Source organism: Barbus barbus, assembly GCF_936440315.1.
Source record: "Barbus barbus genome assembly, chromosome: 36".
In the NCBI taxonomy this organism is placed as follows: Eukaryota; Metazoa; Chordata; class Actinopteri; order Cypriniformes; family Cyprinidae; genus Barbus; species Barbus barbus.
Genome location: NC_136714.1, coordinates 25,083,164 through 25,108,938, shown reverse-complemented (window position 1 = coordinate 25,108,938; position 25,775 = coordinate 25,083,164). Strand labels below are relative to the sequence as shown.

At 36.2% G+C, this 25,775-nt stretch overlaps 1 protein-coding gene across 8 annotated transcripts in view; it reads left to right on the top strand.

Moving 5' to 3' along the window:
• The window catches only part of LOC306855761 (formin-binding protein 1-like), a gene marked incomplete at its 3' end in the record, with an annotated part of 85,616 nt that overhangs the window by 9,237 nt on the left and 50,604 nt on the right, over positions 1-25,775 (top strand). For 5 of the 8 annotated variants that reach the window (XR_013782957.1, XM_079394617.1, XM_079394616.1 and 2 more), the window contains exon 1: positions 4,698-4,835. The exons of the other annotated variants lie outside the window; for them this stretch is intronic. Coding sequence is in view for 4 of the 5 variants with exons in the window: in XM_079394617.1 (XP_079250743.1) it covers positions 4,788-4,835 (48 nt within the window). Of the gene's footprint in view, positions 1-4,697; positions 4,836-25,775 lie in introns of those variants that run through there. 8 annotated transcript variants of the gene reach the window in all.

The window sequence follows — 25,775 nt, the reverse complement described above, 5'->3', positions numbered from 1 at the left end:
ATTTATTTTAGTTGTACGGGAAAAAAAAGAGCAGCAGGAACATTCTGCAAAACGTCTCTTTTTGTGTTCAACATCAGATAAAGTTTAGAAAGACATTAGGTTGAGTAAATTATCAATACATTGTAATTTTTGGGTGAACTAACCATTTAATGAAAGTTTGGAAACAAGGGCTGCACTTTTTGTGGGAAAATATGTGATTTTTATGCTAAAAATTAAGATAAAAATTTGTGTTTTTTTTATTAATTACATTTAATTTAACTAAAACTTTTTTAATTAGTAGTTTCCTGTGTTTGTTTGTAGGGCTGTAATATAAAAATATTATGAATAAATATTATATATAAATACTAAAATAAAAATAATAAATTAGACAAAATAAATATTGCTATTGTAATATCCCAATGTAAAATATTTTAGGAAAGTATTTAAGAAAAAATATTATCTTATATTAAAAATATAAATAAGTATTTATTACACACTGTACCTTTAAATCTGTTCTCTCTGCTTTTACCCTTGAGTGTGTCGTCCTGCAGTGGCTCTATAATGAAGAATGGTTCTACTGTATCTCCATCCTACTTTACAGTCCCTGTGGGTGTGCATGTGTGCGTGTGCGTGAGAGATATATGGAGTAAGTCCTCAATCTCTTCAGTGTATGGAGAATGATTAGCGTGTGGTTAAATCCAGCGAGGGTGATGGGCTCGTTCTGTGAGGAGAAACAGGAATGTTAAAAGGGAAAGATAGATATGTTGGAGGTGAAGACTTGTGTTCATTCTCGTGTCAGAGTGCTTGCGTTAGTGAGAATAAAAGCAGCGCTCTGCTCTTTCTTTGTGAAACGCTCGCAAAGATAAGAAGGCTCACGTATGACCATGTGTGATTCATTTATACAGAAAAACAAAACTATTTTCACTCAAGTAAACTTCACAAACAAAGACTTTGTAAAACAATCTGTTTTTTGGGCCCCTGTATCTCTGTACTTACACACATTTCATGATTTCTCTCTGTCGTTAGGAGTCTTGTTAGCGGAAGGAAGTGGCATGACAGGAAGTGATGTCGTACATCCTCATTAGAGGCTCTGTTGCACTGAATTTGTGAGGAGCTTCAGCTTCTCTCATTGTGAAATTGTGAGAGCTCTGAATGACTCAGTGTTTAGGTCTTAGTTTGTAAGCTGTATTATAGGTTAAGCGTTTCCTCTGTGAGCCGCACCGCTGAAGAATGTGGTTCTGAGAAACAGTACAACTCCAACCATACATAATGACTGTTTTCATCTCTCTCTGTAGCAGTAAGCATGAATCATGAGCAGTCCTTTTGGCACCGGCTGATGACATCATCTCGATACACAGTGGCACTTCCTAATGACATGATCCCTTTGGAATGCTGCTCTGTTATTGAGTTTAAGATTATATTACGTGCAGTTTTATGAAACAACCTCTCAGGTGTTGTGAGCGTCTGTCATTCCATATATCTTTTGCTCTATCTATTGTTTTATCTAATGTTCTTATCAATCATTCTGTTGCTATTGTTTTTTCTATCGGTTTGTTTCTCTATCTACCGTTCTAACTGCTTATCATCTGTTGTTCCATTTATCTTTCCGTCGCTTTATTGGTCTATCTATAATTCTGTTGCTCTGTTTATCATTCTATCTATGTTGTTCCATCTATCATTCTGTCGCTCTTTTGTTCTATCTGTTGTTCTGTTGTTATGTCTATTGTTCTATCCTTCGCTCTGTCTATCTGTTGCTCCATCTATTGTTCTATCTATCGTTTTGCTGATCTATCTATCGTTCTATCACTCTATCTGTCACTCTGTCTATCGTTCAGTCTGTTGCTCTATCTACTGTTCTATTCCATCTGGTTCTGTTGCTCTATATATTCTATTGTTTTGTTGCGCTATCAATCATTCTATCTGTTGTTCTGTCTTTCATATTATCTATTGCTCTGTCGGTCTATCTGTTGTTCCATATATCATTCTGTCGCTCTATCTCTCGTTCCATTGTTCTGTCGCTCTATCTCTCGCTCTATCTACCTGTCCTTCATCTATGATTCTCTCTCTCTGTCTATTGTTCTGTGTATCATTTTGTCACGCTATCTATCGTTCTATCATTCTGTCATTCTATCTATAGTTCTATCTATCTATGAATCTGTCTCTCACATTGTTTAACTGTCCAATTAAAGCATTTATTAGTCTAGACGCAACAGTGGCCCACTTTTTCATTGCTCTCTCCTCTCTTTCCCTCGAAACACATTTTACGTTTATTGGATTTTTACGAATATCCAACATTGGTAAATGGAAATAATGTTAAAGGCAAGAAAAAATGAAAGAAAAAAAGAAGCTTTTTTTTCAAAAAACACAAAGTTTAATTTTTAAATCTCAACCTTTACAGATAAAGTTAAAGTTTTCAGATGCTTTTGACTCATTAGGTTGAATTAATGTGTGATAAATTAAGCGTTTTGAGTGTGTGTATTTTGTGGGATGGATTTATAGGTTTTATGGTGCATTATATCGTATTATTGCAAATCTGAGAAACCAAGTATGCTCTATTTCAAGAACAAGCTCTTGAGTAAGAAAACAAGAGGAGAGCTTGTGTGTGTATGAGCCCCTCCGCCTGGAAGCTCACAAACGTGTCCATTCAGAAAGGAAGTCAAGTGTGGCAAAACATGTGATTGTTTCAGAGACAGAGACAAAGAGAGAGAAGCGTATTTCATAACTGCAGCACGTTTGAGACATTGCTTGCAGAAACAGTCCAATGTTACTCAATTTTCAGCAGATCAAGTCTATATCATAATTATATTTTTCAATTTCTGATTGGTGTGAAAGATGCTGCGGTGATGCTAAGTGGTTTTAGATAGTTTTGGGTGTTGCATTGTTGCATGTTAACCTGTTTAATGTCAACAGTAATACATAACAGAATATGTACAGGAATATCTGTTTATTATATCTAAATGAGGACTTCCTATCAGTGTTGTTAATGTTAACTAAAACTAAAACTTCAACATTTTTGTTAATTGAAATAAAACTGAAATAAAATAAATTATAAATATTAGATTAAAATTTTGCAAGAAAAATGTTGCTTTGTTAACTAAAATAAAATGTTTAAGTTTAAAATTGTATTCAAATTAAAGCTAAGTAATATAATATAAAAAAAAAAAAAACTAATACGGATGACAAAAGCACAGACAAAATTACTCAAATTAAAATAAAAATTTAAAAATATATATAAAAATAAAAGCTAATTCAAAATATTAATAAATAGTATAATAGTATTGTCGTAACGTGTCCCGTGCTGATCAAAGGGAGGTGGTAGATAGGCTCAGAACTCAGATATCATCCAAAGAGGACTTTTATTACATACCAGTGGAGAAGCAGGGGTATACATATTCACAGTAAGTGAGGAAAAAAATATAAACAGAGTTATGAAACTAATCAAACAAACAAAATATATATATATATAAAAAAATGGAACTTAACTCAGTGTCCACTTTAATGTTTAAACGACTAAAGAAAACAAATTGCTACAAGCAGCAAAATTTACATTAGATACTTTAAGCAGTATGCCCCTACCTTGTCTTTTCAATGTTCAGTGTAGACAGGCTCATTACACCTGCAGTGGCATCAATATCAGAAACCTTTGAAGTATAAACACAAGCTTCATTTAACCATTTAGACCATTAAACTTCAAAAATACATAAAATAAAAACATACATGCAATTACTCAACATAAGCTAAATGTGAGCAACATAAGACATCTCTTCATGTCTACATCACTGAGGGTTAAGCCCCCCCCCCCCATTAACAGAAATGGTTTAACCCAACTCAAGAAAAAGGGAAGCTGTAGTCCCGTCTCCTCCTTTGAGGAGTCACAGGGCCAGGATATGGTGAGTACACAGCATGCAAGTTAGCTGTTTTACAATGTAAAGATAAATACAGACTTGAAATAATAAATAACACATAACTACAACTTGTCTCTGTGTGGTTAATGGGAAAAATATATCATAAGGGAACAGTAGCAGACATAAGACGTTGTGATAACCAGTGATATGTGCACCTGTCTGCAGTCAACACAAACCGCATAATATCTTAAACTGTATTATAAATAGACATTAAAGGATAATGGACCTAATAAACTACAACCTAGTCAACAGAAATGCAAAAACATTAATAAAGACACATAAAACAGTTATTTGTACAGACTTCACATGCTCCCGCTATCATGGTAGTGAAGACGTCACCCTAGCACCTGTCATCACAAGTATATAAATAATTATAAAATATCACTGCTTACCATTGACTTGAAATGCTGGAAAAGTAGTCAAATTATCTTAACTGAGAAACCCTAACATTAAACATAAAATGTATCTTTTGGCATTTTTTGTATATTTTTATATTGTATATTTTGTATATTAATATTGATAAACCTTTTAGTAATGCTGAACCCAAAAGAATAGCTAGGTCAGATCGTAATCATAAGAATAGTAAATGAAAAGCTGCATATGACATGAAAGACCTAAATCTCTGTTCTGCTTTGAAACAGGAAATAAAACAATGAAAACCATTTATGACATAACTGATAACCTTTACTGCAACCTTTAGGGCTTTCACTTCTATTTGCATGTACATGTCTATGTTCATTTGTGTGGGAATAAGACAAGGTGGACGGTCACACACACACTTGCATACAGTCACATATCTGTCATAGTCACATTTGGACACACTGATCGGACGTCTCAGCTGTCCTGCTTGGGTGTGGCTACTGTAATAGTGAAGGATATCAGCCTGTTGACTTTTAGCGAGTCATGGACCCTATTAAGGGAGAGACGCTGTTAAAAGTCCAGCAGTTACGGGTAAGTTAAAGTTGTGTATGTGTGTGCTTGTATTTGGTGCACTATATACATGAGGTTAAAGTCATGTCACACTAAGGCAGGATGCCTAGTACTGGTTGTCCTGACTAAATGAAGCATGGCTATGGCATATATTTAAGATTTAAATGAATAGAGATTGAAATTATAGACGATTATACATAAATTCTGTTAATTTCCTGGAAAAAGTGTAAAACTGCTTTCAAAATATTGCTCTGTCTGAGAATACCGAACAGCTTTAGCAAACTGATTTAATCAATGGTTTTGGTTTGGGGGCGGAACTAAGTGTTTGTCTGACCAATGGAAAACAGGGACAGTGTTGAGGGAAACCGGTTTGAAAACAATCATTATTTTAAATTTATTTATTTGGTGACAATGGCATAGAAATGGCACATTTCATCTTTAAAATAAATTTGATGTATAAACAATTTTTTAAATTTGAAGTAGAAGGACTGAAATGGTATTTTAATGTAAATAAAACAAATTTATTTACAATTTTATTGTACTCCAATCATTTTTGTTTTATTTACAACTTTGCAAAATATTTTTTACAGTGCACCTCTGTTTACAGAGTTGAGAAGTTGGGATGCACTGATATGTCAATTCTGGCTGATGTCAATATATAATTTTTTAAATATTATAGCTAATATTAAAAGTGAATCCAATTTTGTATGAGCATAACACGCTAAAAGCTCATTTGAATAGATTTGGTCAATTTCAAATCAATATTCTGATGCTTAACTAAATTTAACCATGACAGCATTATAATATACAATATTAAAATTTGAATGTCATAACTCAAATCATTAATAAAAAGGTTTTACACTAAAAATAATATTAAAGTTGTAAATAAATCAGCTGGAGTACCTTTTACCAAAAAAAAAAAAATACAATTTCAATCTTTCTACTTCAAACTTTTAGCTGTTTTGTTTAATTCAATATGTTTCTTGCTGTTTCTTTATACTTATTTGTAAAATTTACTAGCAATTTTTGAATCAAATTTCTTTCAAATAAATCCTACACCAAATTCTTTTTCAGTGTAGGAAAGCTTCTTTAAAAAATATGGCTCTTAAAGTGTTACATTTTTGCTGTAGAAAGTAATGTAAAAGTAATCTAAAGTATACAAATCCATAATTATCCATTGTCAGCCAATAGCTGATGTGGTCAACAATAAATATTGTGCATCTTTGAGTGAAAGTGTTTGTGAAGGAATACAGCATACAGTAACATACATGGTGTGTGTTTTCTCTGCTCTTGTGTGTGTGTGTGTGTGTGTGTGTGTGTGTGTGAGCATGGAATTTCAAGAAAGAAAGATTTGGTGTAGCAATCAATGGTGTGTTAGACAGCAGCAGACCAATGAAACGTGCGGTTAGACGTGCACGTGGAGGTTAAATGTGTCCCGTATGATGGACGTTTGCATCATCTGGATGTCGAGAATTGTTTCTGAAGACAGAAGATAAAACGATTCCCTGTTGCTTAATGCGACCTGCAAATAGAGTCTGGGACATGCCTTCCCCTTCTATAAAAAAACACACACACCAGAGCCCAAGCAACACACCCACACACACACACAGACAAGAGGCTGTCCTGCTGCTGGGGTCGCGTTCTTCCCTGTAACTGGAGCCAGCATGTTTCCTGCTGCATGTGTGTGAATATCTTGTGTGTGTGTAAGCATGTGTCTGGTCATGCATAGACAACTTAAAAAGTGTTTTTAAATCAGAACAAGAGAAAATTACCAACCAAAAGTGGGAAATAATTAGACACATTCCCACAATGCATTGTGAACTGTGCTAGAAGCAGCACGTGTTCATGAGAGAAGTGTGCACCTGAAGTAGGTCACCTGATCTGAGAAACGTTTTTTTAAATGATCATTATTGTTGATGTTAAACATGAATTCTGAAGACACAGAATGACACATGTGAGTTGTTATATTGCTTTATTGTCATTTTTGGAGCTTAACAGTACCAGTCCCCATCCATTAAAAAGAGTTGTGTGAACATTCTATAAAATATCATCTTTTGTGTTTTATGTAAGAAAAAAGCATCATACAGGTTTAAAACGGCATGAAAGTAAGCAAATGAAGGCTTATAGGTGAATTTTCATTTTTGGGGCTACTGTCGAATACTGCAGATATTCCAACTACTGCTCAGTTATTAACGCTGTTATGTCTGTGATGACATTTAGACCAAACTTAGACTTGTTTGTCCACAAATTTGTTTGTGGGACTTTTTAGATTCCCTACTTCCTTAAACATGTGAGTGTGTGTTTACCTGTAGAAATGACCTGTACAGAGTCATCTCACAAATGTGTGTTTAAAATTAGACAAATGACCATAATTTGTGTCTGAGTGCCGCATGCAGTCGCAGAACCTCTAATAAAACCTCGATAGCGTGACTCCTGTAGATAACATATGTGTTTTACAGCCAAACGCATGGCGGCATGTTGTTACACTTCTCTGGAATGAGCATACTAAGAATTTCTTGGTTTTCCAAATGGATTTTGTGCACAAAATAAAGAGCTATTATGTTGTTAAATCTAGCTCTGAATGGCAAATAAATTATTGAGAGAAATGGCGATGAATCAGTCTTTTGAATAGAATCTTTTTTTAATGAATCAGTTGATTCACTTCTGAATGATTCGCTCATGAATCATACTCTGTTGAGATGTACGGAAAAAACAGTTTACTTCTGCCGTAAAAATAGTCTTGGTACTCAGCCACCAGAATGTCTCCTAGGACTCGATCTTTTCTTGTGTGTGTCATTTGCATAACAGATTTTGAAGCTCCATTATCAGTGGTGTGTTTGTAGCACTCAAAATCATTTTGGTGTTTCCTTCTTCCTTCAGTGTTGCCTAGCGACCCTTGAGATTTCTGAATACATTTTTGTGTGCGGTGCAAGTGCTGTTCATAATTTATGCAAAGGTGATAATATGTGCATCGCTGTTTCGAATTAAGGAAAGTATCTTGAACTCACGACTGTGAGATTAGCATGCAAATCTATAATCAGAGTTGTTCCATTGACAAAACGTACCATGATAATACTGTATACACTACTGTTCAAAAGTGTGGGGTCAGCAAGATTTTTGTTTTTGAAAGAAATTAATACATTTTATTCAGAGGCGCATTAAATTGATCAAAAGTGACAGTAAAGAACTCCAAATAAATGCTCATCATATTAGAATGATTTGTTGAAGGATCACGTGACACTGAAGGCTGGAGTAATGATGCTGAAAATTCAGCTTTGCATCACAGGAATAAATTACAGTATATTTTACAATATATTCAAACAGAAAACAGTTAATTTAAATTGTTACGTATTTCACAATTTTTGCTATACTTTTGATCAAACAAATGCACCTTTGGTGAGCATCTTTCATGTAAAAGCCATGTATATGAATATGGTATGCATTCAGGTGTACCATGGTATATATCAATGTATCATTGTACTGCAGTTTTTGTAAGATCTGCTGCTGAGAGTTTGTTTTATTGGCAGTGATTGAGCTCGTCTGTTGGCAGCATTATATACCGATTTTCTCAGGTTGATAACGCAATGTGATCTTTCTGACGACACACGTGAACAGCATGTATGAATAGCAGCTTTGTGATTTGAGACACTCTGGGAACCTCTGATAAAGCTGTCAGTTCCTCTCTTTAGCTGTAAATCCACATTCTATTCCCAAGCTGCTGCTGATTGGTTTATCATAACGTCAATCACTTTCGTCCTCGTGCTTCGCTTCAAGAATTAAAATAGATTTGGAAAATGGGACCTTTCTACTTGCTAAATACTTTTGCAATATATACTCTTTACTACCTTCTTTATAACTAAAATAGCACGTGAAACATTATGCATCATAAAGTCATTGCTGTCACGGTTTCCATCTTGAAATAAATATGGTTATTCTGCATTTTGTGTAAATGTTTTAACTTTCATCAGTCTGATTAAATAGTGAGCAAAAATAGAGATGTAGAGATACATTGCATTATGGGAAACAGTATTCCATGCAGTGTGGTCTGTTGTTCTTACTGCACATTCATGGCTAAAAACATCGGCATCCTTGGTAAATATGAACAAAGGAGGCTGTGAAAATTAATCTGCTTTGTTAATCCTTTTGATCTTTTATTTTAAAAATTCACAAAAATCTAACCTTTCATTGGATAATAAGAATTTAAAATGGGGGGAAATATCATTATGAAATAAATGTTTTTCTCTAATACACATTGGCCACAATTAACGGCACCCTTTTATTCAATACTTTTAAAAACCTCCATTTGTCAGTTTAACAGCTCTAAATTGTCTCCTATAATGCCTGATGAGGTTAGAGAACACCTGACAAGAGATCAGAGACCATTCCTTCATCCAGAATCACTCCAGACCCTTCAGATTCCCAGATCCATGTTGGTGCTTCTTCTCTTCAGTTCACCTCACTCTGATTTCTAACAGAGTCAGTCACTTATTGATTTTTATCTGTTGGTATTTGATAGAATCCATGATGCTATGAGTCTAAACAAGATGTCCAGGACCTCCAGCAGAAATATAGGCCCACAACATCACAAATACAGCAGTATATTTCATTGCACACATGGGGTACTTTTTATCCCTGTGTTCACCAAACCCATCTTGAGTGTTTGCTGCTAAAAAGCTCATTTTTTAGTTTCATCTGACCATAGAAGCCAGTCCCATTTGAAGTTCCAGTCCTGTCTGATAACTGAATATGCTGGAGATTGTTTTTGGATGAGCTAGGAGAATTTTTCTTGAAACCCTCCCGAACAACATGTGGTGATGTAGGTGCTGTTTGACTTTTTTTTTTAAAGGTTTTCTGATCCCGAGACTCAACTATTTTCTGCAATTCTCCAGCTGTGGTCCTTGGAGAGTCTTTAGCCACTCAAATTCTCCTCCTCACCATGCATAGGATGATATAGACACACGTCCTCTTCCAGGCAGTTTCGTAACATTTTATGTTGATTGGAAATTATTAATTATTGCCCTGATGGTGGAAATGGGAATTTTCACTGCTCTAGCTCTTTTCTTAAAGCCACTTCACTAATTTGTGAAGCTCAATTATCTTTTGCTGCACATCAGAAATATATTCTTTGTTTTTTCTCATTGTGATGGATGATTAAGGGAATTTGGGCTTTGTTTTCCCTCCTATTTATGTTTCTGTGAATCAGAAAAAAGCCATGGGTGGATAATTTCATGTTCATAATCACCCTGGAGTGCATTGTGAATATGAATGAGAAAATACTTCAGAGATATTTTACTCACAAGAATTTCTAGGGGTGCCAATAATTACGTCCAACGTGTATTTGAGAAAATTTTTTTTAAATTCTTATCATTTTAAATTCTTATCATCCAATGAAAGGTTAGATTTTTGTGAATTTTTTTAAGTAAAAGATTAAAAAGATTAACAATGCAGATTAATTTTCACTGCCGCCTTTGATCATATTTACCAAGGGTACCGATATTTTTGGCCATGACTGTATATTTATGCATAGCTATTCCATAACTGTGTATATTTGCATATTATACACACCAGTGTAATATTTGTATCATTTAGTACTATTATAGTTTTTATATTAGAAATATTTTGAATTAGTATTTCTATTTTTAAAACAGTAGTTGTAATATTTTGAATGAGTTATTTTTTTCAATTTATATTATATTTAAATTAGTATATTTAATTTAAAAGTTTTAGTATTTTTTATTAGTTTAATTGTTTTTTTTTGTTGTTTTTTTTTTTTTTAACAGGTCTATGTGGCTTTTATTCTTTTTATGTTTTGGTGCATCAAGTTAATTCGAAAATCAATATATTAAATATATTATTATTATATTATTATATATGTATTATAGAAATATTTCCTTGGCAGCTACCTGAAATAAAATACATTATTTATATATATATATATATATATATATATATATATATATATATTTAATGTTCTAGTTTAGGTTCTAGTTTTATTTACCTTGACTCTCTCTCCTCTCCACCTGTAGCTGGTGTGTGGTGAGCGCACTGGTGCCGTTGTCCTGTGGCTGCCGTCGCATCATCCAAGTGGATGCTGCACACTGGTGGTGGTTGAGGAAAGACCCCCCCACATGATTGTAAAGTGCTTTGGGTGTACAGCAATACACAATAAAGCGCTATATAAATGCATCATTCATTCATTCATACCTATAGCTCTTATGCCTACTACATATACTGCAGAAATAGTAAACATTATATTAGTATAGTTATTTTTTATAAGGGTTGCAGTGCACCCTTACAAATTTTTTTTTAAAATTAAAGTGTGACATGCATGCACGTGTACATTTGACCCTTTTTGAGAGAAAAACTTCTCATTTCTCAGTTCCATGTTTGTCCATTTTATGGACTCAATGACTTCCTCTTTCATAATCGGACATTCCGTCCTGTCTTGCTCTCATCCAATCACAGAGCGGTCCATTATTGTGGAAGCCATGCCATGGCATCACTCAAACCAGGCTCTGTTTATGGCCATGGCAACCATGCTGTTTTGGCAGCGCCAGTAAAAACAGTGCAAGTAATTATTTTAGTCATGCTTAACTAACACAAAATATGGTATTTACAAATTTACTGTGCAATGTGACAAATACGTTAATACTATTATTTCAATATTCTGAATGATTCTTAGTGGTATAATTTTAATTTTGTGGTCAAATGTAAGGCAGAGATTTTGTTTTTTGTGTCATTGTGGGAGGGGAAGTGAAAGACAGAAACAGGAAGCAGTAATTAGTGCCAATTTCAGTTTATTAAGCATCGAAAGAACTAGAAGACAAGTGGTTTATGGGCTTTCAGTCTTAATCTGATGTAGATTTACAGGCAAACTCTCTAAATGTGAGAGAGAAAGTGTTGGCCGACTATAAAACTTATCAGTGCTTAGTTTCTGCAAATTAAGAAAGTGGTGAATCACCGTTACCATGGCAAATCTTTTTACTACAGCTGCGGAGAGTGTGGGGTTAATAGGGTTGCCAGATGTTGGTTATTTGATGAGCGAGGTGCCAGATGTGATTGTGGTGTGTGATGTGAGCTGCAGGTGGAGTGGTGGATGGAGCTGTATTGATTTGGCTCTGTGATTTCTGCACAGTGAAAAACCATTAAATTTCTCTTCACTAAAAGCAGCTGAATAATAGATTACCTCAGCCTACACAACTTTCTTCCTTCTGTCTGGTTTATCCCTTTTCCTTTTTTTCACTTTTCATTTTGGTCATTCTAAATCATTAGTACTTTAGTTCTTTAGAAAACTTCTCAGAGGATGTAAACAACCTAAAAGTGAATTTGTAGAAAGGTTGTATTTTCGGCATACACGGCATACACATAAAATCTCTTCTGCTCACCAAGGCTGCATTAACAGTATTATTATCATTTAAAATAACTGTTTTCTATTTGAATATATTTTAAAATATAATTTATTCCTGTGATGCAAAGCTGAATTTCCGGCATCATTACTCCAGTCTTCAATGAAACTTGCACTTTCACTGCATCATCAACTCATTTCGTTCAGTAGGATGTAAACATCGCTCTCTCTGGTCTGGGTGATTTGGTGATTTTACTGTGACTTGACATCTTCCATTCAGCATTAATAAGGATTCATTCCTCTTCTCTTAATGTATACTTGTTTTTAAATCTGATTACTAGCAATCTATACCCTGAGTGGAAGAGGAGTTTACTTTCCATCTTGTGTATCTAAGTGCTTGTGATAATCTGAGTACTCTGTGTGTGTGTGTGTGTGTGTGTGTGTGTGTGTGTATGTGCATGCGTCTAAATTTAGCATTTCACTCTCACCTCTTTAGGTCTGCGAGTTGAATCCTTGGATTACCATCCAACCTTTGATCTTTAAGCATTCCTGCCCAAACTTCACCCTACGGCTGTCACTATCAGTGCAAATGCAGTGTTGTGTGTGTGTGTGTGTTTCAGGATGGAGAGGCACTAAACCTGAGAAGGCTTCTCTTCTCTCATCACACTCTGAACATAATGACCTATTTATGAAGACAGATAGAGACAGGAAGAAGTGTGTGTGTGTGTGTGTGTGTGTGTCTGTGAAATGATTGTGAGCGATCAATATCAATTTGTTAGTTTGTCATTGACAGGCTGCAATTTTGACCACAGGATCTGTGTGTATGAATTTAAACTATTTAATTGACCCGATGTCAATATCAGAATTGACCCTATTCACCTTATTGTTTGCGATTTGTTGCATGTTATTCCAAAGAAACAACATTTATATCAAGATTTTATATAATATTTTTTAAATATAATTATTTGGTTATATATAATTAATCAAATATTTCAAAAATATTATATAACATAAAATTATTTTACAAAAATAATTTAATTTTTGAACATTTTATTTTAAATTTGTATTTTTTTCAGTTTAGAAGTTCTTTGGTAGTTTTATTTTATTTGATTATTTTTGGTAAGTTTACTACTTTCAATTTATGTAATTTTTATTTTTATTTTGGTTTTAATATTTTAGTGCACAAAATTGTATAATTTGAAAATATTTAGTTGAAATTCGGTTTCTCACATCACAGTAATGTTATTGCTAAATTGGGACATTTTTACTTAAACTATACTTAACACTGATTTGTTTTCAGAATCTTCCATCACTGATTTTCTCTGCCACTGAAACAACTTTCCTTTTTCTCTGACATCATTGAGCCCCCTTATGTTTTAGCCCCTCCCCCTAAACTGCTTTTCACATAGAGCCACTTCCAATCAAGTCTCAAATGAATTCTCATTGACTATCCCATTTCACTTGGAATGCTGTAACATTATGGAAGTAAAATGACTTTCAAACCTTGACTTCAAATTCTTCACCTTTTAATAGTTCAAAACACATGTAGGAAGTGCCTGTGTATTTGGCACATGGATCTGCGTGTGTGTGGATGAGTGTGTATCAGATTTCCGCTGGCACACATACCTCACATACCCGGTATACTTTCCCTGTCACTATTAAACACACTCATTCAAGCATGCTGTGCTTTCTCTGAGCATGCCACTGTTAAAAAAACACACATAAATGTGCACTGTGCTCCAGCAGCTGTCTGTCTGTTTGTGTTTTCTGAAGGCTGGGCAACCTTCTATAAAGATGTATTTCCAGAAGACGACAGGACAGATACCAGCTAGCAGCACGCCGACTGACCAAATCCATAAAGTCTGGCCACTTCTAGTCCTGCCAAGCCAGACTTTTCACAAAGTCAAGTCTAGGCCAATTTGAAGCTTTTTCTGGCCAAGAACTGACCGCTTAGACAGGAAGAGACTGTTAATATTTTATCGACATATTAAGTGACCAACCAATGGAGTGTGTTTGGTCAAAAGTTTGGAATAATTAAGATTTTTTAAATACTTTTGAAAAAAGTCTCTCATCCAAGGCAAGTAAAAACAGTAATATTGTGAAATATTATTACAGTTTATAATAACTGTTTTCTATTGGAGTATATTGTAAAAAGCTATTTATTCCTGTGATGCAAAGCTGAATTACTCCAGTCTTCAGTGTCACATGATCCTTCAGTAATCACTCTAATATGCTGATTTGCTGCTTAGGAAATGTTTCTTATTGTTTTCAATGTTGAACACAGTTGTGCTGCTTCATATGATGCTGAAATTTTAGTTTTGCATTACAGGAATGATTTTTTTAAAATTGCAATAATATTTCATAATATTACACGTTTTACTGTAAATTTGATTAAATAAATGCAGGCTTGGTGAGCAGAAGAGACTTCAAAAATCACAATTATTCCAAACTTTTGTCCGGTAGTGAGTAATATCATGCCATGACCCACAACAATAGTTTCATTTCTGCGTTTCATTACCTGTCAAAATCTCAGTTTCAAGATCCTCAGAGGTGAAGTCAGAGCTCGTCTTATGTAACATAATAATAAGGATCATTAGGCAGGAGAACAAAATGGATAAATGCTGGAAATTCAACAATGAGTGAAGTGTGTTTGAGTTGCACAAATCAGTCTCGGGATTGGTTTTTTTTGAAGGTGTGTGGGGATGAAAGTGCATTGTTGATGCAACTTCACAATGTTTGTGTGTTTCTTTGAGCCGAATTCTAGCTGGTAATCAGCTTAATAACAAAAACGGCATCAAGCAAAGTTCACTGCGTTGCTTAATCTCCCAGTGAATGATTCCACATTGGCTCAGAGCTGGAACTCATTTCTTTTCCTTCATCTCAATATTTTAGACCTTTTGTTTATCTGTGTAATTTTTACCTATGTTTTAGTTTCTCGTAATATTTTCTCAGACTGCGCTGTTTTTGCGTGTTAGCTCATGATGATGCATGAAGAGCTGTATGATTTCTTGAACAGACGGCGGTCGGTGGGTTCGCTCCGCTGGTTCCTGGAGGAACCGGACCCTCCGGCCCCTCTGCCTCTCACCCCGTTGCAGGAGTACCTGCAGAAGCTCCTGGAGATGAAGATGCACATCAGTGTGAGTAGTCATAGCGAATGCATCCCTCAATGATCAGACTGGACATACAATTACTACAGTTTAATAAATGACTCTTTGGATTATTTTATTCTGATTGGTTTATGGATGTGGCATTCTGTGTTAAAATATATTGTATGTTGGCTTCAAAACTACATAATTAATTGTCTTAGGATACTGATTTCTTAGTTTTATGTCTCTCGTATCACTCTGCACTATTTTGAAACCAAATATTTCATTTTTATTAGTATTAGCCGTGCAGTAAAGTTCAGTCAGCTTTACGTCGGAGTCCTGAGACTGGATTCATGAAACAATTTTTAAGAATTAAATTACTCCTACTTTTTGATTTCGTATTAATTTTAAGCTTAAGAAAAATATTTTGTTCCTAAGAATTTTAAAAACATTAAAAACAAATTCAAATTTTAAAAAAAAAACAACAACAACATTCTGAATAAATCATTCTAAATAACCTCTTAAAGTTAAGATCTCTCAAAATAAGCCTACACTTCTTAAACCCCAAAAGTTATTCCAATATAATACTACTTAAATAATAATACAACTATGAATTATATATGAATAAATTATTATTTTATAATATTTTAAAATAAATATTTTATAACCTTTTTTTTTATATAAAATTGATCCATATTGAATTATAATTATAAGGATAAAATGCAAGTTTGTAAGAGTGTTCATAACACCCTTTTATAACTGTGATTAATTTTGGCCCCTGCGTTTTTGACCTGAGTTCTTGAGTACTAAAACCATTTAAAGTTATTAGTGTTTGTAATTTACCTCTATGATATTAGCTAATGGAAAGGTTTCACTAGTTTATGTAGGTTTTTCTATTACCAATTTTAACAATTAAGCTTCAATGAAGGCTTAATCAACAATGACTAATTCATTATTCATCAGTGGCTGTAAGCTAGTTATCAGGGTGGTTTGTCCTGTGTCAGCTTGGACTCTTGACTTTCCAGCATACATCAGCAAAGCTTGAAAGTGAGTTTGTGTGGCTGAGATCACACAGGATGAACATACGAGTGTGTGTGTGTTAATGTGCCATCCTTCCAGTCAAAGTGGCTCAAATTCCAGCTCTCACTTGTGGGTGGGACTTTGAATGTGACAGACAGATGGACTCCACCCTAAACCACTTCATTTACTTTTTTTAAGAACCGAAGCTGTTACATCAGCAAATACGTAAAAATGCAAATCACTTTTATGCAATTCTTTCTATCTCTAAAGATCTATCTCTAAAGAAACCCTAGCAACCACCAAGAAGTATAAGTGTAGTTTTTGCTGACAACACATCTAAAAAAGCTGATATGTCAGAACAAATATTTTAAACATTTTACATTTTATACATGCTTTTATAACAAATATTTAATACATATTCAGTATCTTTCACTGACCAGTTCTGATCATCAACCACTCAGATCTCCCCAGCAACCTCATAGCAACACATTATCAACCACTAAGATGCCTTTAGCAACTTCATAGCATCTCACTATCAACCACTCAGATCACCCCAGCAAACCCATAGCAACGCATTATCAACCACTAAGATTCCCTTAGCAACTGCATAGCAACACACTATCAAGCACTCAGATCCCCCAGGAACCACATAACAACATGCTATCAGACACTCAGATCACCCCAGCAACTGCATAGCAACGTACTATCAAACACTCAGATCACCCCAGCAACGTGCTATCAGACACTCAGATCACCCCAGCAACCGCATAGCAACGTGCTATCAGACACTCAGATCCCCTCAGCAACCGCACAGCAACGTGCTATCAAGTGTTCAGAGCACCCCAGTAACCGCATAGCAATGTGCTATCAAACGCTAATTTCAAACCAGCAACTGCATAGCAATGTGTTATGCAATGCTAAAATCTCCCCAGCAACTGCATAGCAACGCACCCCAGTAGCACCCTATCCACCACTAAAATTACCCTAGCAACCATATAGCAACACTCAGAATATACTTTGCAACCGCTTGGAATTATTTGGCACAAGTGGTAACTTTAGAAGTCTAAAATCCCAAAGTTTTTCATTGTGTTGTGTATTTGTGTGTGTTCTGAGCATGTGAGACTCTTAATAGCAGAAATGTTTTTTTATGTTAGCATTTGAGATTTATGATACTAGCAGTGTTTATGGAGTGGTTGGGGTGATGTTCTCTTGGGCGTTTTAAATCGTTAGGATATTTCGGAGCAGTGTACATGTTATGATGCCCTGCTGTGCGAAGAGAAGCCGTTTAAGTTCATTTTGGATGTTTTCATGTAACAAAGACAAATGTTGGTTATAGGACCATCCAAGTGTGTGTGACCCTTCTGTGTATCATGACTAAGAGATTACAGTAGCTCTGTTCTGCCTTTTTCTGCAGCACAAAGACCCTGTGTGAAAGACCAATGGACTGGCATTCGTACACACACACACACACACAGAAACTCACACAGACTGCTCAACATCTCACACAAACATTTCTCCCTGAATGCAAACCGCCTACAAGCGCCAGCCACAATGAACAGAGGCTATTGAACGAAGAGAGAGACGCTTCTATTTTCTACAATGAGCATAACTTCAAAACATCTCATGACGATTGAAAAACCCCTACCAAACACACTCATAATGCACAATAGTTATATTTATATGTATGCACAAATTTTCAATCCGTTTTGAGATTCTGAAAGTTCTGTTTATATGAATCCTAACTTTGAAATCCAATTAATGTATTTGATTACATGCACAGTTTTTAAAATCCAAACAAAATGTCTGTGCAATAACTTAGCCGGAGCGACTGTGAGTATAAGTGTAGTTTTTGCCTTGATAACACATCTAAAAAACTGATATGTCAGAAGAGCTTTTGCAACAAATATTTAATACATATTCAGTGTCCTCCACTGACCAGTACTCATCATTAACCATTCAGATCACCCCAGAAACGCAGCATCAGCCACTCAAATCACCCCAGCGACCCGATAGCAATTTTTTTCCTATTAGTTGGATTCCTATTGACCACTTCTTCCAATCCAGTTGAAATTTCATTTTATTATTATTATTTAGTCATTTAGCAGACGCTTTTATTCAAAGCGACTTACAAATGAGGACATTAGAAGCAATCAAAACCAACAAAAGAGCAACAACATGCAAGTGCTATTACAAGTCTTGGTTAGCCTAACGCAGTACACACAAAATGTTTTTTTGTTGTTGTTTTTTAAGAAAATGAGTAGATAGAATATAGAAAAAAGAAACCTAGTGTTTTTTTTTTTTTTTTTAATAAGAAACAAGTAGATAGAAAAAATAAAGCTAATGTTAGTTTTACAAGAAAAGCTAGCAGTTAGAGAATAAATATGCAATTGATAGAAGGTCAAATGTGTTTTTTTTTTGTGTTTTTTTTATAAAAAGAAGACCGATAGATAAAATAAAATTAGAATAGAGAGTGCTAGAGTTAGAGGGTCAAATAAAGATGGAAGAGATGAGTTTTTAGCCGTTTCTTGAAGATGGGTAAGGATTCAGCTGCTCGGATTGAGTTGGGCAGGTCATTCCACCAGATGGGAACAGTTAATGAAAAAGTCAGTGAAAGTGATTTTGTGCCTCTTTGGGATGGCACAATAATGCGTCGTTCACTTGAAGAACGCAAGCTCCTAGAGGGCACATAAGTCTGAAGTAATGAATTTAGGTAAAGGGGTGCAGAGCCAGTGGTGGTTCTGTAGGCAAACATTAATGCCTTGAATTTAATGCGAGCAGCTATTGGTAGCCACTGCAAATTGATGAACAGAGGCGAGACGTGTGTTCTTTTCGGCTCATTAAAGATTAATCTTGCAGCGGCATTTTGGATTAATTGCAGAGGTTTGATGGAATTGGCTGGAAGACCTGCCAAGAGAGCATTGCAATAATCAAGTCTGGACAGAACAAGAGCTTGAACAAGGAGTTGTGTTGCATGTTCTGAGAGAAAGGGCCTGATCTTCTTAATATCGTATAATGCAAATCTGCAGGACTGGGCAGTTTTAGCAATGTGGTCTGAGAAATTCAGCTCATCATCAATCACAACTCCAAGGTTTCTGGCTGTTTTTGAAAGCCTTATGGTTGATGAGCCTAACTGGAAGGTGAAATTGTGATGAAGTGATGGGTTTGCTGAAACTACAAGCAGTTCTGTCTTAGCTAGGTTGAGTTGAAGGTGATGGTCCTTCATCCAGCAAGAAATGTCTGTTAGACATGCTGAGATGCGAGCAGCTATTGTCGGATCATCAGGATGGAATGAGAGGTAGAGTTGAGTGTTATCAGCATAGCATTGATATGAAAAGCCATGTTTCTGAATGACAGAACCTAGTGATGCCATATAGACAGAAAAGAGAAGTGGTCCAAGAACTGAGCCCTGAGGCACCCCAGTAGCTAGATGTTGCGACTTGGATACCTCACCTCTCCAAGATACTTTGAAGAACCTACCTGAGAAGTAAGACTCAAACCACTGGAGTGTGGGTCCTGAGATGCCCTTTCTCAATAGGGTTGACAAGAGGATCTGGTGGTTGACCGTATCAAAAGCAGCAGACAGATCCAGCAAGATAAGTAATGAAGACTTGGAAGCCGCTCTTGCAAGTCTTAGGGCTTCATCAACAGAGAGCAAGGCAGTTTCGGTCGAATGTCCACTTCTGAAGCCAGATTAGTTACTGTCCAGGAGGTTGTTCTGTGTGAGAAAGACAGAGACTTGGTGAAATGAATGAAAATGAAAGGTAGAAGGGAAACCGGTCTATAGTTCCCTAAAAGAGTTGGGTTAAGAGTGGGTTTTTTTAAGAAGTGGAGTTATATGAGCCTGTTTAAATGCTGAGGGAAAAATTCCAGTGTGAAGGGATGTGTTAACGATGTGAGTGATTGCAGGTACAACTGCAGGAGAACTGGCTTGAAGGAGATGAGATGGAATCGGATCAAGCGGACGAGTAGTAGGATGACTGGAAAGGATGAGTTTAGAGACTTCTGCCTAAGAGAGTGGAGAGAAGGATGTGAACGAGTGTATGTTTGCTGGTAAGATATGCTTGATAGATTGTGGTGTGGAAAATTGTGCAGCGAGGTTTGTAATTTTATTAATGAAGAATGTAGCAAAGTCGTCAGCTGTTAGAGTTGATGAAGGAGGGGGAGGAGGAGGACAAAGGAGGGAGGAAAATGTTTTAAAGAGCATGCGAGAGTTAGGCGAATTGTTAATTTTGTCATGATAGTATGTCCTTTTAGCAGTGGAAACATTAGCAGAGAAGTCAGAGAGGAGTGATCGATATGAATTAAGGTCCGTAGGATTTTGTGATTTGGGCCATACACTTTCTGCAGCCTTGAGTTTAGAACGATGTTCGCGGAGAACATCAGATAGCCAAGGGGCAGAAGGGGTGGTACGGGCTGGCCTGGAAGATAAGGGACATAAAGTATCTAAACAAGACGTCAGAGTGGAACAGAAAGTATCAGTAGCACTGTTAGCATCAAGAGATGATATTTGATATTATGATATTTATCATTTGGATCAAGCTTAATCGGATATATTGAGGTGTTTACGTGAAGGCTTTTCAATCTGATTGAGCCGCCAAACAGATTACTCTGTTGCATGCAAACATGGCTAATGTGTGTGTGCTGAAACTGTCAAACCTAAGTGGACTATCTTCTCAGCAGGCTGCGTTATTCGAGGAATCACTCACGTCTGTTGAGCAAACGGCACTAATAAGATCATCACACTGACCCCGTGTGTTCAGTAGCACATCCGTCACCACAGCGCTCTACATCTGCACCTTCGCTAAGCCACTTCCTGTTTCAGCTGTTTTTAGGTCAGCAGGAATCTGTCAAGCGTTTTTAACGCTCCTCAGGGCAGAAAACTAAAATAGAACAAATTAATAATCTAATTTACCATGTGATAATATTTAATTCTGACTAAAAGTTCTGGAGCGAAGGCACCTGTAATGTCTGTGACCGTTTGTTGCATGCAAAAACGAAAACCATGCTAACCATGTTGGTATCTTTGGATGAATGTTGTGAACCGGCCTTTGATAATGTGTATTATACTGTTCACTTTGTGTTCCCTCAAAGCAGTTTTTACAGTTATTTGTATACTTGTGTGACTCAAGACTTTAGATATGAGTGTATTTTGGGGAATTTCATGTTGATGGTGATTTATGGTTTCATGGTGTCAACTGATGAACAGAAACAGAGCCCTTCATGTGTGAGTGTGTTTGTAGTTTTGGAAACTTTCTTTTTGTTGGTAATTAAATAAAAAGCTCATAACAAAGACTTATAGACTTTTTTGGTTTATTAACAGTACAGAGGTTACACAAGTAACTCTCTACTGCTCTAAGAGGTTGGCTGAGATACTGCAGGCCTCACATTTATTTCCTGTTTCCTAATGAGCAGACTGTGGCTGACTTCTCATTTCATTCACTTCCATTTTATATGCAAATTAAATGCTATCAGATTATATGTTCCCTTTACTGTATATAAATACTGTAAATCTGATATAAAGCCACCCAGCTTTATATCAAGCCGATGTAAAGCTGCTTTGACACAATTTGCATTGTAAAAAATTACAAATAATATTGACTTTACTGTTGTATTTTATTTTATTATTTTATATTATTGTCTTTATATATTTGTCTGTCTGTAACATCCTAGAAATTACCATGATATTTTACCCTGTACTTTTTTTTTTTTTTTACTTTCTAGAAGTGACTGTTATTTTTTTTCTTTTCTTTTCTTTTCTTTTCTTTTCTTTTCTTTTCTTTTCTTTTCTTTTCTTTTCTTTTCTTTTCTTTTCTTTTCTTTTCTTGTGCCCCTTACTGTTTTTACAAAGAGTGTTGGCCTAGTAGGGCTTATAGCTTATCTTTGCCAGTAGTAGCATCTCTGCGTGTGTGTTTGTGCAAATGTGTCCAGTTTACTCAGAGGTCAGGCTTGAGTAAACCCTTTACAACCAGTAATAAAACGATCTGCTTATTTTCAGACTGAGGTTTACTCATCTGAAAGTAAAAAAAAAAAAAATCCACTAAATGTAATAAACTTTATCTGCAGTGCTCTTGTTTATTTCAGAAGAAATACTGACCTGAGATCAGATCACCCTGTTCTTATTAACAGTGTTCCAGCTGAGACAAAGCAGCAGACTGATCTGAGGTCAGTAGTTTGGGCTCATAAATTCAGCACCAGATGTTTTAAGGTTTGCGTTCTAGTTGAGTTTTGTCTCATCAGTGATATATTTAGCGTTTCCTCTCTTTTGTTCTCTGTGATTTGTGTAAATGAGTGGAGCTCTTCATTAGTGTTGCGGTTAATTGGCCCGTACCAAAGCAGAAGCCTGATAAAGCTGGTCTCTCTGGCTAAATTAAGGCCAGATTTCACAAGGATGGAGAGTGAATCATGTTGTGTGGTTTGTTGAGTTCATAGAAGGAGGGTAAATTAAAAACACATTGACTGATTTCAGAAATGCTGAGAGAAAAACCCATACAAAACATTACAGTTTCCACCAAATACCTTACTACAGTAACTGTTTCTACTATAAAAATAAAGGTAAAAATAACTTTATATAAAGTCTTCTTAAAACAGTGTGAAAACCTTTCAGAATCTTTTAATTTCTATATTTTTTGTAAATGGTTGCTAGGGCATTGATAAGTGGTTACTTGGGTGTTCTGGCTGGTTGCTATGTGGCTGCTAGGGTGTTTCTGGGTGGTGGCTGTGCAGTGGCTACTAGGAGCTGCATAGCAACCATCCAGAACTCCTTAGCAACTGCATAGGAGTAACCCAGAAAATGTGATTACTGTTTTTTCTGGAAGGTTGCAATGCAGTTGCTAGGGCATTCTAAAGAGTTGTTATGCAGTTACTAGGGCCTTCTGGGTGATTTCTAGGGTCTTCTGGCTGGTTGCTATGGAGTTGTTAGTGCATTCTGGGTGATTACCAGGGTTTTCTGGCTGGTTGCAATGCGGTCGCTAGGGCGTTCAGTTACTACGGCATTCTGTGTAGTTGCTATGCAGTCGCTTGGTCGTTCTGGGTGATTGCTGAGTTTTCTGGGTGGTTGCTATACAGTTGATAGGGTGTTCCTGGGTGGTGGCTATGCAGTGGCTACTAGGAGCTGCATAGCAACCACCCAGAACACCTTAGTAACTGTGCAGAAAATGTGATTCCTTTTTTTTCTGGATGGTTGCTATGCAGTTGCTAGGGCATACCAAAGGGTTGCTATGCAGTTACTAGGGTATTTTGGGTGGTTCTGCTCACGTGATTTGAGGAATAACATGAACAGTTTAAACACGCCAAAGTTTAAGAGTAATACATGCGTAATGGCAATGGTTGTCAGCTCTCCTGTGTTTACAGTGTCTGACTAGTGCTCTGCTCTTCAGAGTCTTTGGATTTAATGAGTTCATGAGAGACGAGTGAACTCTAGGATTTCTGGGTGTCCCATCAGAGCACACAGTGCCTATTTATGGAGAGAGAGGAGGCGTGTGTGCATGTGTTTCTGGATGATGGAATATATGTCATACAGCTATTCTCATGCTCATGTTTTTGTGCAGTTGTGTGTTTTATTTCAGGCTGAATTACAGCATTCTGGCATGCTCACAAGAATCATTATTATGAAAAATTGTTGTTTCTTCCATATATAGACTAAAGTATGACCTCATTTTTTATTCAGATTCCATGGTGACGTCATCACATTGATCATAATAGTGCATTTCTGTGTTTATAGGAATAGTGTACCTTAGGGGGCATTTATACAACACCGTTTTCAACTAAAAACAGAACACTTTTTAATGTATTTTAACCATTAATTTACAATACAACAGCTTTTTTTTTGGGGGGGGGGGTGCAAACTGTTGAAAAGGGTGTTGCTATGGTGTTCTGTGTGGTTGCTATGCAGTTGCTAGGGTGTTCTGGGTGGTTGCTGGGGCATTGATAGGTGCTTACTAGAGAGTTGTGGGTGTTTGCTGTGTGGTTGCTAGGGCGTTCTGAGGGGTTGCTATGCAGTTACTAAGGCATTTCTGGGTGGTTTATATGCAGTTACTTGGGTGTTCTGGGTGCTACTGGGTTTTCTGGGTGGTGGCTATGCAGTTTCTACTAGGAACTACAAGAACACCCTAGCAACGGCATAGCAACCACTAAGAAAGGGTGATTACTATTTTATTCTGGGTAGTTGCTGTGCAATTTGCTTCTTGTGATCACTTAGTAGTCCATATGAATCGTGCAATCTATTCCAAGTCAAGAGTGAGTAAATAATAACTAACCTTTTAGGTATGTGCTCGCATTGAAAGTGTGCTTGTGTTTCTTTGTATTATGGATAAAAAGACACCAGGGGGGTTTTGAATATCAGACGTATTTTAAATTCCTTTCTTTCTCTCTCTCACTCTGAGTCATTCTCTCCAGTTTTCCATCCAGTAGCTCAGTCACCACCTGGCAGAGCTTTGATTTTTACATGCATGCAGCTCAGACGCCTACAGTCCTGCATGATCGTGTGCTCAGCCTCTCCCCGATCCCTCGTTTCCATCCAGTGGGCGAGTTCACAGCGGATGCAGGTGCTCTGCAATCTGTTCGCTCTCTGTTCAGGGTCGGCTGGTGGCCCTTCTTGACCCTCATTAATCCACGCCAACTCACCGCACTTGGCGAGATGTTATTGCAGTCGTCGCCACTCTGGATTACAGCGGATATAATGACTCCATCACCTCTACCCCCTAACAGAGAACGTTACAATGTAAACACTGTGAAAATGTTATGAAAAAACGTTCCATATCATGTTAATAGTATTTGATAAATGTTCTCACAGTGTTTGGAGGAAATGGTCTTGTTGCAACGTTGTTTGAATGTCTGTTGGAGCCGACATTTGCAAATTGGCCCTAATTTATGAAAAATATAAACTGTCATTCATGTGATCTTTTTTTAAGAATTATTTCTGGCGTTTTTGCCTTTATTATGACAGGACAGTAGCGATGATGACAGGAAGCGAAGTGGGAGAGAGGGGGTGGGGGGCGGGATCTGGAAAGGTGCTTGAGCCGGGATTCAAACTCGGTACTCCCGTAGCGCAATTGACATTTTGACATTTTGATTGAATTATTAGGCCTATTTGTTAATTATTGGCTTTTCATCAACTCATGAACCCCAGTATGGGAAACCTTGACGTGATGTAATGTTTACTGCACTTTTTGACGATAACAAAGAATGGAAAATATTTTCTTATGAGTTCAAAAGTAATCCAAAAGTACTCAGAACACATGACCTAATATGTGTAATTAAACAGATTATGTTAAAAACTAAAATTTCCATTATGTAATTGGTAATCAGTAATGGACTACAATTTATAAGTAATCTACCCAGTACTGGATAAAACATAGATTAAGCAATTTTTAAATTAACATAATTGTAAACTTTTTTTTATGAAACAGTATTAATAAATTCAATAATGATTGCAAGCCAACATTCCCATAATATTAAATTGTTATGAATGACATCATTATACTAAGTTTATGTACAACTCGAATTCCAGAA